This window comes from Chiloscyllium plagiosum, unplaced genomic scaffold (assembly GCF_037043375.1).
Source record: "Chiloscyllium plagiosum isolate Xiang-an unplaced genomic scaffold, Cpla_swu_hap1 HiC_scaffold_3, whole genome shotgun sequence".
Taxonomy (NCBI): Eukaryota; Metazoa; Chordata; class Chondrichthyes; order Orectolobiformes; family Hemiscylliidae; genus Chiloscyllium; species Chiloscyllium plagiosum.
Genome location: NW_028270141.1, coordinates 81,005,352 through 81,023,285, shown reverse-complemented (window position 1 = coordinate 81,023,285; position 17,934 = coordinate 81,005,352). Strand labels below are relative to the sequence as shown.

The following is a 17,934-nucleotide window of genomic DNA, read 5'->3' as shown; positions in this document are numbered from 1 at the left end:
GATAGTTGCCCCAGTAAACCTAGAAACTATTCCTCTTCATTTTGCCTTCCTCGTGTTATGAATGATTTATGATAATACATGTGATTTTAGCTATTGACTCGAAATAATTTACTTTTATAGTTACCTTAATTAACGGCCAAACAATGAGAGCATACCATGCAATTAATTTCACAGGAAAAAAACTCCGTATAGGGCTGTATTTCATGGAAGCAATAATGCTAGTTAAGTCGTTTCTTGTTAAAGACAACCTGTATGCAACTCATGAACTTGTAACAAGTTAGCAGTTGTTTCTAATTATCATTGATATGTTTTATTAACACCAAAAACCTTATAATTTGTATTTTACCTTTCTTTTGTTTTGGTGACTCACTCTCACTTGCCAATTATCATTCTGAAAAATTCCACTATAAACTCATTTCCAAGCCTAGCTCAGATTTTCTGTACCAATAAAAATGAAAGGATGCATAGAAATAAATACTTACTGTCGCTGAATGTTATTAATAAGATATATACATGAATCTTTAAGTGCCATATTTTATTGTTTGTTACAGGTCTGAAGATCAAATAGATGTAGAGCTATTAATCTTTATAGTTGAAATATTAAGAAAACCAAAAATCAATCTATTGTACTTCCAGTAAACTTGCTTGATGTTCTCCAACTGGTAATTGTCATTTTCTGTAATAAAAATGGTATTATTCAATATTGTAAATAATGACACTAAGCAAGAATGTTGCTTAAATTTAAGGAAAAAAAGTGTCATAATTGAAAGTGCTCTGTAAACAACTTTTCAAAGAAATTCATAACATTTTCAATCTGATTCTTGCAGTTTAAGGAAAAAAACGATTGCATTTGAAAAGGAACTACTTTCTAGGATTTGTGCCACAGTTTGCTCTTGAATTATAGTCTTTTTCTTTTATTTTCACAGCTTCACATATGCAAAGTGTGATTTCTTCATCTTCTTCCCAATGCATGTACAGCAACAACTCAAGTCAATATGATTCTCAGGATGCAGTTGATGTACACAGACAGCCTGGAGAGGTGACAAATATGGTATCGTCTCTACCCCCAATCAACACGGTGTTCATGGGGGCCACAGCAGGAGGAACATAGGCTTTGAAGTTTTAATGAAACACTATCAAATATGCAATGTATCTCAAAAACACATTAATGGGATCATCTGAACAATATTCCAGGAGTTTTGCAGCAGTCAGTGAATCCAAGAACCATGTGGATGTCTTAATTGCAAACTTTACCATTTGCCAAACAGAAAATGGCACCAAAACATGGAAAATACCTATGATAGAGTCTACCAATGTCAAAAATGAAGAATGTTGCTTCAGAGTGATAACTTAATGTTTACTTCTGAGATAAAACATAGCAGGTATTAATTTTGAGACAGTCAGATTGTAACATGGAGTTTACAATGATTATTTATAATTATCTGTAATATGCTACAATACTTTTGTGTTTAATAATCAGTTAATGATGCAATGCCACTTGTAACCTGAGATTCATTTGCTATTGTGTATTTTCTATTTATTTTTTGTGGAATTTATTGTTTTTCTCTAAAGTTCATTTATGCCTAGCTGTTTTGTTTCATTGATTTGACTTCTTTTTGCATATTAGTACACAGCAAATCTCAACAAAATAATTTGCCACTGAGGATATTTTCATTGGGGCAGAACCACCTGCACATGGAGTATCAATGATGCATAGTGTCATGTCAAACAAGAACACTTACAATCTCATTGTTGTTCAGATCCAAAATTTCCTGGTTTTCCTGAAAATATGTGGAAAGTGCTAGATATTGGAGCGAGCACTGACTAAGCGTGTGACGTTTGGCAAAACAGCTGATTTTAACCATGAGTCCTGACTGCTCAAGATTGGTTATGCATGAGTGACAGGGTTATGATGCATTCAGCAGTGTATACACTGGTAGTACAATGGAAAAGAAATTGTATTTTGCAGATGAGTTATCTTCACAATGCATGTAACATCACCAAATGCATAGCAGTGCCATAACCAGATTCTTCAAGTTACATTCCTTTAGTTGGTCTGGATTAGTGCAAGCGTTCATTCCTTTTCCTGTGTGTTCTTGGAGAGCCTGATGGTTCCCTGTTAAAATATTCGACTGCATATTCTCGGGGTGGTGCAATGCAGCCTTAACACTGTTTAAAACCTTAATACATTTCCAGGGAAGGAAAGTCCCACTCTTGAGAGCTGCAGCTGTCCAATTTGACTGGCTGGTATCTATGTTGTCAAGTAGCACCAGAATTCAAGAGTGGTCATGGCTAGGACTACAAACATTGCTGAGGAGAAACTCCTTAGTGACCAGACTTAGAGGCAAGCTTGGCTACTCAGTTCAGGAACAATCGGGAAACTTTGGGCAGGATACTCAAACTTTGGAGGCCAAAATGGAATTGCAAAAGGAGGTGGGGTAATATCTTGACGGAAGTACCCCCTATCAACATAAGGTACTGACAACGAAGAAACACCCATCTCACCTTTTCACCTGCAATGGTGAAGTGGGGGCTGCCCTCTTTCATTCTGCTTTCTTCAGTCACATATTATTGTGGCAGAAGGGCAGACCAATATTTAACTGGCCATTAATTGACCAGTTAAGGGCATCAATAAATCTAGAGGTGGGCTAACCGCCGCATTTGCCAACCACTGTATTAAGGAGGACAGTTTGGAGATGAACAGGAAGGTGATACGCATTCAACTTTACATGTTTCCTCTTCCTGGACAGCAAATATGCTGGCTGGGCATGTGGAAGCTTTGAAATTCCCACCATGATCTCTTTTTTACATGCTGGATCAGGGGCTCCAGTGCTGTATCACAAAACCTAGGATCTCTGGCCTGCTTCTCTACTGAATGTTCTCATCCCAAGTCCCAAACATCTTCGGTTACAGTACTATCAGCTACTGCAAAGTGAATGCATTTACTCTCCAGGACTGTGGGCTGCATTTAAGAAGTACTGGCTAACATGAGCTGGCCATGAACACAATGGGCTTCTTTCTGAATGTGCAACCAGTTGGTAGCACTTCTCTGCACACAAGTAAGTGATCTGAAGTCTACAGGCTGCCTGCATCAGCCCAAATCAGCATGTAGTCATCATACATCAAAATCCTCTGCCAGGAAACAAGGCACAACTAATTTTTAATGCACTCAGTTTGATTTTGCTTCCAGCCAGTGTCAAACAATTACCTAGTAGTTACACGATTGCGCTTGTCCATTTTTTTGTGATGAGAGATTGTTGCAGTAACTTCTCACAAATCCTTAAGCCCAAATTCATTTGTTGTCCCATGGCATCTCAACCCAATGTCCCTTTATTTAGTTTATTGTCAGAGCTATTGAAATGCCTGACAATATTTCATTATACATGCAATGTCCCTGTTATCCTTCATTTCTGCAGAAGGCCACCTGAGCAGTTAAGGAGTGCTGCCTCAGATAGTCACAGCAATATAGTAAAGACAGAATCAATATGTACAAAAATATCAGAAGTGTAAAATGTTATAGATTGTCTAAGCTGAGTGACAAAACTCAATCAAGTGTTTTCTCTGCAGGTTAAAAAAGCTGCTAAGAAAATTGTGTGTTTATTTAGCATCTTTTGTGAGATCCAAATTGCTTCACAGCTGTCCCTCAGCCTAATGTGTTCCTAAAAAGAAGTGTGCTGAAGAAAAGTGTGCCAAATGACAATAACTTACCCAAAAGAAAACATGTAATAAGGGTAGTTTATGTTATTGATGTGTAATTTTTAAATTAAATGCTTATGTTTATATTTGATGTATTTAGTGTAATTTGAGTATTAATTAAACACAAAAAGCACATGAATAAGTAACAAGCAATAATTTATCAACATATAACAAAGTCTGAAACTTGGATGATTCGTCACAGCATGCTGTGACACCTCACATCACCAGTCTGACTGGGACCAAAATCTTACGGCTGTAATTAACCTCAAGTGGTCAAAAAAACACTAGCAGAGATGTGATTTCTAATACGGACAAAGAATACTGAGTCATCACTTCAATTCCTATCTGCAGCCTTTTTGCAAAAATATGTAGGCAGGCATAATTTTTGTCCACTCCAAAAACATCCCTGCTACCAGAAAGGGTGGAGTGGCAGACTTAGTGTCCTCCTAAGGGTCAAATCTGGACCCCTCATCAGAACCAACATCAAAAGAAGCAAGACAAATCCAATCCGGCAATTTAAGGCATAATCAGTCAACACTTGATCGTGAGTGGAGCCGTGGAAAGTGTTATCAAAAGTGCTATCAAGCTGCACTTAAACAACAATAACCTGCCCTTTGATGCTCAATTTGGGTTCTGCCTTGGAGGTTAGCTCCTGACCTAATTGTAACCTTGGTTCAAACTTGTACAAATAGTTGAATTCGTGCATTGAGATGATAGTTAATACCCAAAACATCAAAGCAGCATTTGACTAGATCTGACATAAATAAAATCAATTGGAATCAGTGAGAGAACTTTCCATGCCTGCAGTCACACCTAGCATAAAGGATGATGTTTGTGAACCAATCACTCAGGTCGTAGGATATTACTGCACAATGATGCAGTGTAGTGTCCTTGGCTCAACCATCTTTATCTGTTTCATCAATAACCTTCCTTTATCTTAAAGTTAGGAGGGTGATACATATATGGAATGAGCTTCACAGGAAGTGATAGAGGTTTGTACAATTACCACATTTAAAAGACATTTGGATAGGAACATGGATAGGAAAGGTGTAGAGCAACATGGGCCAAACTAAGGCAAATCGGACTACTTCAGTTTAGGATATCTGGTCAGCATGGATGAGTTGGGCTGAAAGGCCTGCTTCTGTGCTGTAGGACTGTGGTGTAAAATTATGTCCCAATACATGTGTGAATCATAATGTAACACATGTATTGGGCCAAGCAGTGGAATGTGGTGAAAGGGTTAAAATTGTGTCCCAATACATGTGTGAATCTAACCGAAAATGGAAGGTGTCGCTTAGTCCCGTGTGAATCTTATTACACACCTTCCCGTGTGAATCTTCTTATCTGTATGTGACCAGAATGGAATGTGTTAATCAGCCTTGCTCTGCTGTTCACATGAATGTTTAGATCTCGAAAAGAGTATATCAGCTGGAAAAGTCTCCAGTTCGGTAGAGTCTGCTCCGGGGTTGCGTTTAACCGCCGAGCGTGGGTTGTTGGCAACCGCTCTACGAGAACTGACGGCTCCCAGTTCCGGTAACACGTAGAGTGAGTATAAACCAGACCCGTTGTAAGTACGAGACCTGGTTGTGGCGACGCTGCGGGGAATAAAACACTTATATTCTAGCAGACTCGCCTCTTGGCAGTTTGTTCTGTGTCAGACTACTTTCCTGCGAGCCTGGTCCTTGACCTTGAGAATTTTTTAAAACAAGGACTCTGTGACTGTATGACCTATTGCTTCTATGTGGACCATATTCTTCCATTCCCTGCCTACTCATATGTCTGTCAAGATGCCTCTTAAACATTGTTATTTTGTTCAGCTCCACAATCTCCTCTGGCAGCGCATTCCAAGCACCTACCACCATCTGTGTAAAATACTTGACTCTCACATCTCCTTTAAACTTGCCCCCTTTTACATGAAACCTATGTCCCTGAGTAATTGATATTTCTATCCGAGAAAAAAAGACTATCCATTCTATCCATGACTCTCATAATTTTGTAAACCATCAGGTCGCCCCTCTCACTCTTTGACATTCAAGTGAAAACAAACCAGGTTTGTCCAATTTTTCCTCACAGCTAATACCCTCCAAACCAGGCAACGTCCTGGTAAACTGTTTCCGTAACCTTTCCAAAGCCTCGTCAGCCTTTTGGTAATGTGGCGACCAGAACTGTACATGATAGTCCAAATGTGGACTAACTAAAGTTCTTTAAGCTGCAAAATGTATACTCTGATTGATGAAGGAAAGCATGCTGTATGCCTTCTTGACTACCTTATCCACTTGTGTTGCCACTTTCATTGTTGCCATTGTGGACCTGTATGCCTAGATCCCTCTGTAAGTTGATGCCACTAAGGGTTGTGCCCACTGCATCATCTTGCAATTGTCCAGATTAAGTTACATCTGCCATTTTTCTGCCCAAGTTTTCAGCCCATCTGGCTGTGTCCTCTGGCAATCCTCGTCACTATCGATAGCTCCCCAATCTTTGTGTCATCCACAAACCTACTAATCAGGCCTACTATATTTTCCTCCATTTATTTTACAAATGACATGGGACTCAGCACTGACCCCTGCAAAAACGCCCTGTTACAAATTTCCAATGGGAAGCATGTTCTTGATAAGATGAAGAATGGTTGCAATGAAGATGGAGAAAAGGGTGGATGATGACATATCCCCATTTGACCTCTATCTTGGCCTCAAAGGATTCTGTCATATTACTATTGGTGAGGACTGTTGCCAGCAGCTTGTGGAGAAATTGGATGATGTTGATGAATCGCACTCAACAGCCAACCGTTTGGCAGTGTCTTCCAAAGCACCTCCTGAGTGACTGAGTCAAAGGTGTTGGTCAGATCAATGAGGGCCATATGGTTGGTATTGTTCCTGGCATTTCTCTTGGAGTTGCCAAGCAGTCCAACTCATATCCATAGATCCATGAATTGGTCAGGAGCCACACTACCTTTTGGGAGGGAGTTCCTCTGAGGCGGGAACAGGAGGCACTTAGTGAGGGTTTGGGAGATGATCTTCCCAGTGATGGAAAATAGGGAGAACCTCAGTAGCTCCCACAGTCCATTTTGTCTCCTTTCTTGAAGACAATAGTGATAGCAGCATCCCTGAGATTATCAGAGATTTCTTTTAGTCTCAGGTTTTCAGGAACAGTTGATGGAAATGATGAGTAAGCTCTGTTCCACCAGGTTTGCAAAGCTCCACTGGAATCCCCTCTATTCCTGGGACTTCTTCATTCTTCATGTGTCTATTGGATGCTTCAACATCTGCAACAGTCACAGGGGAGTCTAAGATCATTTTTGATGGGGAGTTGGGGGATTTTCTCAAATATATCTTGGTCGCACTTGTATTGCATTTTGGTTCTTTGAACTGTTCTCTCCATTGGAATTTGATGTTTCCTCAGTCTGCTAAAAGGATGTCAACCTGAATCGACACTGGCTTGAGGCTGAGGGGTCTATACATTGCCTTGGTGGCATTGACAAAACCCTGAGTGTCATGCTTGTTAGTAAGAAGTTGCAGCTCCGTAGCTTTCTCAGTACAATATTGCTTCTTGATTTCCTTAGGTCTTCTTTGTAACTTCACCTTTGCTATGTCTTAAGGTTTCCTTGTTGCCTCACTGATGATGCTGTTTTGCCAGGCACAGATACTTTTCCTCTTCTTGTTGATGAAGTCTTGAATGTTGTGGCAATTCGCTGCAAAACAGTTTTGGTGTTTCCTGGTCTTGTAACTTCTTCACAGAATGAGGTGATGGCTATCTTCAGTTCTTTCCAGATTTCTCCCTGTCCATTACAATTAACTTTTTGAAGTTTTGGTGAAGACATTAGTGGAAGTTTGCCAGTCTGCTTGACACTTGAAGCAACTCAATGTTGAGCTTTTTCTAGGCTTTTTGTTTGTCTGCAGCTACTTCTGGTAGTGTTTGATGGACATTGAGGAGCAGATGAGCCAGTGGTCTATCGAGCAGTCTTCTGTACTGGTGATTGCTTCAGTAATGAGGACCCTCTTTGGAATTGGGGTTCAAATGAAGACAAAGCCAATCATGTGCCAGTGTTTTGATCATGGATGCCTCCAAGAAATCTTGAACTTTTTTTTTGATGAAACAGTGTGTGTTGATGGCCAGCTGGTGTTCTGCACATTTGCTGTGCGGGAGAATTGTATTGTTGCAACTCTCGACTCCTTCTTCTCTGATGCTACTCTTCCAGAGCTGAGCATTCTTTCCAGCCCTGATGCTGAAGTCTCTAAGGTGGATACCTTTATCTTCCATAGAGATGTTGGTATGATGTCCATATTAAATGAGAAATTATGCTTTTTGTGAATTCAATGCTTTTCTAAAGCCCCAGCTGTTTATGTTAATTTACATTCATTTTAAGTTCAGGCATTTTCTGATTTGATTTACAGGAAGTGCAACCATAACAAACTGATAGAATAAGGATGAATATTAAATTGTGCCCACAAAGGAGTTCCAGACCACCATTAATCTGGCCAAAGAGTGGACAACTCTAATCTTAATAGAAAAAAAAATCTCAAAGACAAGGCTCTGTCCAAAATTGTGGATGCTTTCTGAGAACAGGGTTGCATTTGTTTTGGCTCAAGTGACAATTGAGGGGAGGCAATGACCTAATGAAATTATCAGTGGATTATTGATCCAGATAATGTGCTGTGGTCCCAGGGTTGAATCCCCCCAGGGTAGATGATGGAATTTGAATTCAGTTAAATATCTGGATTCAAGAATCTAATGATGTCCATGAATCAATTGTTGGGAAAAACCCATCTAGTTCACTAATATCTTTTAGGGAAGGAAACGGCCATCCTTACCTGGTCTGGCCTACATGTGACTCCAGACCCAGAGTAATGTGGTTGACTCTTGACTCATTGCCTCTGGGCAATGAATGCTACCTGGCCAATGACACCCTCATCCTGTGAACGAATAAAGAAAAAAAAGTCCCAAGTACCAAAGAATATCAAGTTTAATGGTGTTTTTTGTTGTTAATGTGTACATCAGCCAGTAACTTAAGGAGAAAAAGAGATACATTGTCAGTTTCTTTTGGATGAACTTGAAAGATGAGACGAACTGCTCAGTTTTTCTTTTTTTAAACTCTTGCTATTAGAAACTAATGCTAACTACAATCTTGTGCTAACAAACAAGAAGAGAGTACTTAAAACAACAAATGCTACAGAACACAACGAGTCAATCAGCATCCACAGTGAGAGAGCAAGCTAACGCTTTGAGTCTAGATGACTCTTCAATTGCTTGTTCTCTCTCTATGGATGCTGTCTGACGTGCTGTGATCTCCAGCATTTCTTGCTTTCAGTACAGATTCCAGCATCTGCTCCAAGTACAGTAACTTGTCAGACTGCAATATTCAGTTCACCACAATATTATTTATTGTACATTATGAAACATAATGGTATTCATCAAATAAATTGGAATTACAGAATCTTAAGTACTTTTATTTCATGTCCTAGTATATAATTATTGGTCACTTTTTACTGACACACATTTTTGTCTGGAAATTTATACTTCATTTTATGTTGGTGGTGTTTATTACAGTGTTTCGACCTATGACCAATGTGTGTGTGGTGGAGGGACAGTAAATATGAGTAAATTCACAAGACTATTTCTGTATACCCAGGTGAGTTTTGTCAATGAAACATGAGATTATTAGAGATAACACTTCAACACTTTAACACACAATATGAGCCACTCTCCTTATAAGTAATGTTCCCAACTGAAAGTGCAGAATCACTGAATTAAACATTCACTTTTCAGTGTGTCATAAGTTAAATACCTGAGTAAATATTCTTTACTGCATTTAAGTATTTGAAATGTATTAGTCTTTAATATTTGAAATATAATAGCTAAAGTTCATATTTTCATAGCTTAGAGATCAGCAGACATTTGCAAATTTCTATTACTTTATTTGCATGTATGCTAAAGATCCAGTTGTTAAAGATTTGAGGATAACTGCATCCATTGTAAGTAAAGTCCAATTGTAAAAGTACCATTAGAATACTTTGAATTCAGAATTAAAATGAAGAAGTCAGACATGGAAAATCATGGCTATTGGAACAGCTAGTTAAATTAATCATGAGATCCTTTTTGCTGCACAACTATGTGAATGTGTTTAATTCTTCTCAAGCAAAGAAGATACATTGTAGTCTCGGTATTTGCATCAAATCCTTTGCAAACATCTCTCCTTGTCTCAAGTATGTGAAACAGTGTTTACTGAACTGATTTGGGCTGCCATGTAGATTTTGGGTCAGGTGTGCCACATGTGCCTGGAGCCAGATGAATTGTAAATCTTCTTTCTTATCATGCATTGACAGTGAGAGGTAACAGCTTTATCTCTAGCTAATTCTGACAATGGTTATTACAGTATTTATTACCTATGCTCAAACAGATGGTGCTTTTGTAAGGTAATTTACTTCACCCAAATGCAACATTACCAAGGGGAGTTCGTGCATTCAGTCTCATTGACAGAATTCTGTTTAAAGGAATACACTTTTTCTTATAGAGACCCATGAGCTCAAAGTGTGCAACAATGTAAATTACTTTATCACCAAGGAAGTTCGGTGCCTCACCTGGACTTAGCAGATGCTGGAAAATTAATATTGTACTTGACAAATAACCTTTCATTTTCTAGTCTTAAAGATTTCTGAGCAAAACTGAAAAGCTATACTTGGTATTAACACTATTTTTACAATATCACATAATTACTTTCTTTTAACATGTTTTCCATAAGATTCCCTATCTGGTCTGGAAAAGCAGACTAGTGTCTTGCACACTAGACAACAGATACATTTGTTATTCATTAGAAGCAAGAGTCAAGCTGCTTGGAAAATCTTTGGCTGTGCCAAAAGAATCAAAGTAACATTAGTAATAAGCAACCTCTAAACCTGTTCCATCCTTCAATGAGATTATGACTGATGTTTTTTGTCATAACTCAATGCGTTCAGCTTTGTTCTATATTCCTTAATACATTTATCATGTTTTAGTATATCATTGCTTTTCAAATTTGGACATAAGTAGATATTAAACTTCAAATCATATGATCTTTAGCATTTTGATCTCAACATAGCTTTGAGTTTCAAGCAAATACCTAATTAAATACGGACATACACTATCCTCTAGGGAATTCATACATTATTTTGCCTAAGTATTGTTGAAAAATTACACATTTTGTCAAAGCTTTTCATCTTGCACTAAACAAGACAATTTATATAAGTGCAAAAGTAAAGGGAAAATAACATATATGCAGAAATAAAAGCAAAATGTTAGCACTGCTGCCTCACAGCACCACAGATTCCATTTTCAGGCTACTGTCTGTGTGGAGTTTGCACGTTCTCCCTGTGTCTGCATGTGTTTCCTCCGGGTGCTCTGGTTTTCTCCCACAGTCAAAAAGATGATCAGGTTAGGTGGATTGACCATGCTAAATTTCCCATAGCACCCAGGGATGTGTAGGTTAGTTGGATTAACAGGTGAGAAATGTAGAGTTGTAAGGTAGGGGGTGAGTCTGGGATGCTTTCTGGAGAGTCGATGTGGACCTGTGGGCCGAATGGCATGTTTCCAAACTGCAGGCATTCTAGGATTCTAGGAACTTAAACTGAAAATAGAATATGTTGGAGATACTTAGTTGGTCTATCAACAGCTGTGGAGAAAGAAACAGAGATAGTATTTTAAGTCCAAAATGTCTTCTTTGGAATTCTGGGCAAGGCATTCAATAAAACAAAATAGGTAACAATCATTCTCTGGTCAATCCACAGGGCAATACCTTGATCAATCAGAGTTAAAATAATCACACAATACCAGGTTATAGTCCAATACGTTTATTTGGAAGCATTAGATTTCAGAGTGCTACTCCTTCAACAAGTAGCTTTGGAAGAGGATCATAAGATACAGAATTTATAGCAAAATTTTACATGTCATGCAACTGAAATGATATATTGAAAAAACCTAGATTGCTGTTAAGTCTTTCATCTTTTAGAATGGGTTGCAGGTTTCAGTTCATTAAAAGTAAATCCCAGAACTTCTTTTAGATCACATTCTTAAGATAACTTAAGATTTTATTTTAAAAAAAGGTGACATCTCAGCTCAAACAATGCATTAAAAGTGTAAGGTTAGAGTCTGTCTGTAACCCAGTCTTGAGTCAGACTGGTTCTATTTCCAAAGTAGAAATTTATAAAATATTACATGGATTGACTGCCTGCATTGACTGCCTGCATTGACTGCCAGCAGATTGTGTGCTTTTTCAGCAAAATAGAATGTATCAGCAAATTTAATTCCTCAAATGCAAATTCACCCAATAGTCTTACCTGTGTGTGCATCCATGAGAGAATGCGAGTGTGTGTGTGTGAGTGCATGTGTGAGACTGTGTGTTTGTGTGTATGCATTCTTGGTAAAATGTGTGTGAGTGTGATGGAATATATGCCTGTGAGAGGGTGTGTGCATGAGTGAGAGTGTGAGGTGTGCATAAGAGAGGGTCTGCGTGAGTCTGTGAATATGTAAGAGTGTGTGCATGTGTGCTTGTGTGTGTGCGTGTGTGAGAGAGAGAGCGTATAGTGTAGTCGGGTCACCTGTAGTGTGACATGAACCCAAGATCCCAGTTGAGGCCATCCTAATGGGTTCCAAACTTGGCTATCAGCCTCAGCTCGGCCACTCTGCATTATTGCGTATCCTGAAGTCCACCTTGGAAGATGGTCACCCGAAGATTCGAGGCAGAGTGTCCCTGACCGCTGAAGTCTTCGCCGAATGGGAGGAACACCCCTGTCTGGCGATTGTTTTGCAGTGTCCATTAATCCATTTTCATAATATTTACTTGGTCTCGCCAATGGACCATGCCTTGGGGCATCCTTGCCTGCAGCTTATGAGATAGACTATGTTGGGCAAGTCACATGAGTACCTGCCACATACATGGTGGTGTCCCCATGTGTAATGGTGATATCCATGTCCACACTCTGACACGTCTTGCAGTGGTTGCCATGACAGGGTTGCACAGTATAGTGGTCGATGTTGTCCTGAAGCTTGCTGTGAATGATGGTCTGTTTAAGGTTTGATGGTTGTTTAAAGGCGAGAAGTGGAGGTCTAGGGAAGGTTTTGGTGAGGTGCTTATCTTCATCAATAATGTGTTGCAGGCTGCGAAGAACATGGCATAGTTTCTCTGCTCCCAGGAAGTACTTGACAATGAAGAGTACCCTATTGTTGCATCCCATGTCTGTCTCCTGAGGAGGGCATTATGGTTTCTCGCTGTGGCATGTCAGAACTGGCGATTGATGAGTTGAGCATCGTACCCTGTTCTTATGAGGGCATCCTCGAGCACCTTAAGGTGTCCGTCGTGTTCCTCCTCATCTGAACAGATCCTGTGTATGTGTCGGGCTTGTCCATAGGGGAGGGCTGTATTACTATGTTTGGGGTGGAAGCTACAGAAGTGCAGCATCATGAACTTATCCGTGGGTTTGCGGTACTGTGAGGTACTGAGGTGCCTGTCCTTGATGGAGATGCATGTGTCCAAGATTGAGACAGATACTAAAGAGTAGTTGATGGTAAGTTTCACTGGCATGGTGGCTCAGTGGTTGGCACTGTTGCCTCACAGTGCTAGGCACCCAGATTCAATTCCAGCCTCAGGTAACTTTCTGTGTGGAGTTTTTACATTCTCTCCGTGTCTGCAGTGGTATCCACCGGGTGCTCTGGTTTCCTCCCACAATCCAAAGATGTGCAGATTAGGTGAATTGGCCATTCTAAATTGCCCATAGTGTTCAGGGATGTGTGCTTAAGTGCATTAGTCAGGGGTAAACGTAGAGCAATTGTTTTGGGTGGGATACTTTTTGGAGGGTTGGCGTGGATTTGTTGGGCTGAAGAGCCTGTTGCCTCACTGTAATGATTCTAATAGTTACAACATAACCAGGAGTTGTGTGATTTTTAACTTTGTCTACTCTAGTCCAACACCAGCACCTCCACATTTTGATCAACCAGAGACAACCTGCCTTATTTAAATTTAAATAAAATTTGTCTCCAAATATTTTCAAATTTGCCAACCATTATTTTTCTGTTCTTCACAGGATAAAACTGAGATTACGTTTCACCCATCTATTAAGTGGTCAGTTTTGAAATCAGTGATATATACACAAGTTACAAAACAGATCTATTAAACATCATTTGTTTTGGCTAGCTTCTCTCACTCAGCCACAAACCTCACAAAGCCCAAAGCTTTCCCAGCAATCATCCATTTCATTGAAACAGTAGAACCTTCCTAAGATCCTGGATTAGTGGTGCTGGAAGAGCACTAATCCAGAATCTGATTTCCAGCATCTGCAGTCATTGTTTTTACCTTCCTAAGATCCATCCATCTCCAAGATAATGTAACCTGTTCTAGGTTATCCTTAATCTGAAATGTAATTATCCTTCATTTCAGTTTTTTTCATTATGGCATAAATGAGTTTTAAAACCTTTTCAGGGTTTAAATAACTAATTTAGTCCTAGTTATCAAAATAAATATCTCGTTGGGATGCCATAATTACAAGTACAGCAGACATCATATATGTACCTCTTTACCCTAAGCGTCTCATTTGCTGTTTCACAGCCCTCCCTCTCTTCAACTCTGACCTTTTAGATTGTGGGTTCTAAGCCTACATTCTTTAAAACTAAAATGTATGTATTGTAAACTAGATGTCTGCAACATTATTGGCATTCCCAACCTGGTAGTTTAGCATAAATTCTGATTTCTGAAACCTGCTATTTTTACAGTAGTCACAGAACTGAAATGCACAGAAGCAAAATAAAAAAAAGAAGTTGGACATCCTGTTTATCTTTTAACCATCATTAATCTTTGTTTTAATTTGTTCTTGTAGGATATATGTCATAGCATTATCTAACATTAGTTTACCAAGGTCAAAGACTAAGAAAGTTTGTGAAGTAAAAAGCTGCGACTTGATCATTAACGTGCATTTCTGAAATATCGTGTGACACTCTCTACAAGTAAACAGAGATTTATGAAAAACAAACATTGCAAATGAGTAATTTTAAACCTCCGCCAGCTGGATTGGGTTTACCTTAGGAAAGTACTAAAATCAGAGTGAATGTTTGAACAACTGCCAGATTCAGTGAAGTTACATAATGGCACATACTCTTAAGACCCCAACTAATGTTGAACGATGACAGTTTCACCTTCATAATCAGAGCTTGCACTTGTGGCCAAGAAAAAAACATACATTTCATTTTGCTAGAATGGTGGCTTTACCGTTCTTCAGGAGGCAATAATTAAACAACTCTAACAAACATGTTGGGATAGTAATGAGGTGAATAAACAATATTGCCACATATTAAAATAATTTTAATACAGGCAAAGACATATGGACACCTTCACACAAACATTTACCATCTGTTTTAATGCGGCAGTCTTTCTTGGTTCAAAGGAACCTCTGTTTTTGTTAATGTGCCTGTGCTGTTTGACTTTCATTTAACATTTTGATTTAAAGTCCTGCGCTAGCAGAGAAAGCAGAGAAAATACAAAAATAACTTTAATATGTTTAAACATAGATGACAAGCTGTAAAGAATCATATTAATATGTCCAGATACTGTTTGAAAGTGTGGCAGAGGAGTACGGCTGTCTTTGAAATGTCAGGACCTGTTAAGCAAAGGTTAACAAAGGCCCTTGCGTGATGTGGAAACATAGATAAATTCTGGGGGTTGTCTTCCAATCAGAAAATATTGAAAGATATCAAAGTATCAACAAGGGTAGGATGACCAAGGAGCTCAGCACAATCACGATATGTGATCCACCTGCCTGGAGGTGTGCCACCCTGACAATACTACAGAAGTCCATCTCCATCTATGATATTTCTGCTGATTTGATCAGCACTCTACCCAGCATCTGACATTCACTTTATTTAATGCTAGTGCATTGTTGCTACATTGTGTACTATCTACAAGATGCACTGTCACAACACATCAAGGCTTCTCCCCAAACACGTGACCTGTATTTCCTAGAAGAACGAGGGCAGTAGGTGGGTGAAAAACTCACCATCTACAAGTTCCCCTCTAAGTGACCCACCATCTTAATTTCAAAATACATTGCTATTCCTTCATCATCACTAGGAGAAAGTGAGGACTGCAGATGCTAGAGAGTCAGAGTTGATCAGGTGCGAAAGATTTATAGAAATGGTCTTTTCCAAAAGCAATTCTAGACAAAATAAAAGATTACATCACTGATGCACTGCTAGGCAAAAAGCACAAGTTGAAACAATTGCAGCTGACACTAACAGTAACCTGGGTCTTGATTGTCTACTGGAGAGGAAGTGAGAACTTTGGGTCATCTCTTTTCAGGAAGATCCACCAGATTAATTGCCAATCAGGATTATGGCCTCACGGGTGAAGCACTGCCTACTGAGATATGCAGGCCAATCAGAGGCTGGCAGCTTTTCATTGCTCGGCATTGGGTACTGCCGGTAAAGCATGTAAACAAGGCTCAGAATCACTAAATAACCCAGACCAAGGGTTAATGCTGATAATGGCAGATTGTGGGATAGGAGACACAATGAATGGAGTGGGGAGGGCTTGAGCCTGAGTGTGATCAACTGCAAATCTTGGGTCTATTAATCAGGAAATGACCATCTAACAATGTGGGAACGCCACCCCTTTCCTCCACCCTCCCTCCAAAATCCCACAAGTAACTCAAAACGTTTCCTTTCAGGCATCCTGTATAATAAGCTCCCCCACTAGGTGAATACTAGTGGCAGTGGAATGAAGCCCTTAAGTGGACAATAATCAGTATTTGAGATCCTCATTAGTGATGGATGAGATCAGAGCAGAGAACTGCCCAATTTTTACCCTCCATCTCAAAATTGGGAAGAGAGTAAATTCTGCTCATTGTTGGAATTCACATTCGTGGGATGGGATCCTCATTTCTGAGACTGTCACAGTTGGATTGGAAAGCAGGAGGGACTTTCATTTGAATGTGAGGTGGGTTTTCTTTCACAATTGTATTCTTCTCAGCTCATTGCATGTGCATACACATGTAGGACAACAAATTCTATGAAGCAGAAGTTTCAAATCTTGATGGGATCTTCCTGGCTCCAACATTCAGATGCCATATTTAAAAGACATTCATACAGCATTTGCCTGTCTGCAACCCAGGAACATCACTTAACCTCTGTTCATTAATCCCATCTAGAGATGTTTGAGACCTGAAAAACTTGGGACCATGCTGTCTAGAAGTGAAGCTAAATTCTTTTCACTGTGGATGGCAACAAGAGGCCAACTCAAATGGCAAAAGCAACTTGGATAGAGGTAGCCGCTGAGGTCAGCACCCATGAGAAGTTCCAGAGAAGTTGACCCTAGAACCAAGAGTGTAAGTGACTTACTGTGTTCTGTCAGGATATGTGCGACTGCCCACTCACTGCTGCAGGCTCCAGTGAGTGTAATTTAGCATTGTAAGGTTGGGTCCTAGTAGGTTGTGCAGGCCAAGCATCTCAGTCAGATACCTCTTGTAAAATTAATGGAATCTGCAATGATGTGACAGATAGTGTCTAACACTACTGGCACAACAATGTTATTTCTCTCTTGCACATCTATCAGTGTTCACCAATAAAATATAAAAGTAGTAACAAACATTCAACAGCTCGGTAACGGACCTTTTAACACAACTTGGAAAATGTCTATATATCCTTTTTCACCAAAGGCCTATATGCATGGGTCAAGATCATAACCACAAAAGATGACCTTCTGAGTTGAGCCTTCTTTTTAAGTTCAGTCATACAGCTCTGTCCCAGTTAGGTTTGCTGGCATTAGCCAGTGTGGCTGTTTTGCTTGTGCACGTTTTTTGGCTCTGTCCCTAACCCTTCAAGTGTTTTCAGCAACAATAAGTCATACCCACACGTGACTGAAACTACTTATGGTCAATCTTCTAAAAGAAAAAGGAGACTTACATTGATATAAAGTCTTTCAAAACCTCACCCTATGTAAAATCCATACCGGTATTTCAGTTTCTTTCCAAATCAGACTGTTCAGAGATTCCATTATGTACCTCTAGAGCAAGTGAGACTTGAATCCAGGCCTCCACAGGCCAGAGGTAGGGACAATACTATTGTGCCACATGAGCACTCCCATCTGAAAGATAACAGTTGTAGCAGTGCTGTATTCCCTCAATGTCTAAGTGGTAGTTTAACCCAGAACATTAGGACTCAGATCCAAGATTTTATAAACAGAGCCACAAGTGGTATTAATACTCGAATGAAAGTCCTACAACGTAG

General features: G+C 39.5%; 1 protein-coding gene across 4 annotated transcripts in view; it reads left to right on the top strand.

The window, feature by feature from the left end:
• The window catches only part of rfx6 (regulatory factor X, 6), a 92,009-nt gene extending 88,229 nt beyond the window's left edge, over positions 1-3,780 (top strand). For all 4 annotated transcript variants that reach the window (XM_043684550.2, XM_043684545.2, XM_087981113.1 and 1 more), the window contains one exon: positions 927-3,780. In XM_043684550.2, the coding sequence (XP_043540485.2) occupies positions 927-1,111 (185 nt within the window). In that variant the 3' untranslated portion in view covers positions 1,112-3,780. The remainder of the gene's footprint in view (positions 1-926) is intronic.
• Positions 3,781-17,934: the final 14,154 nt, after the last annotated feature.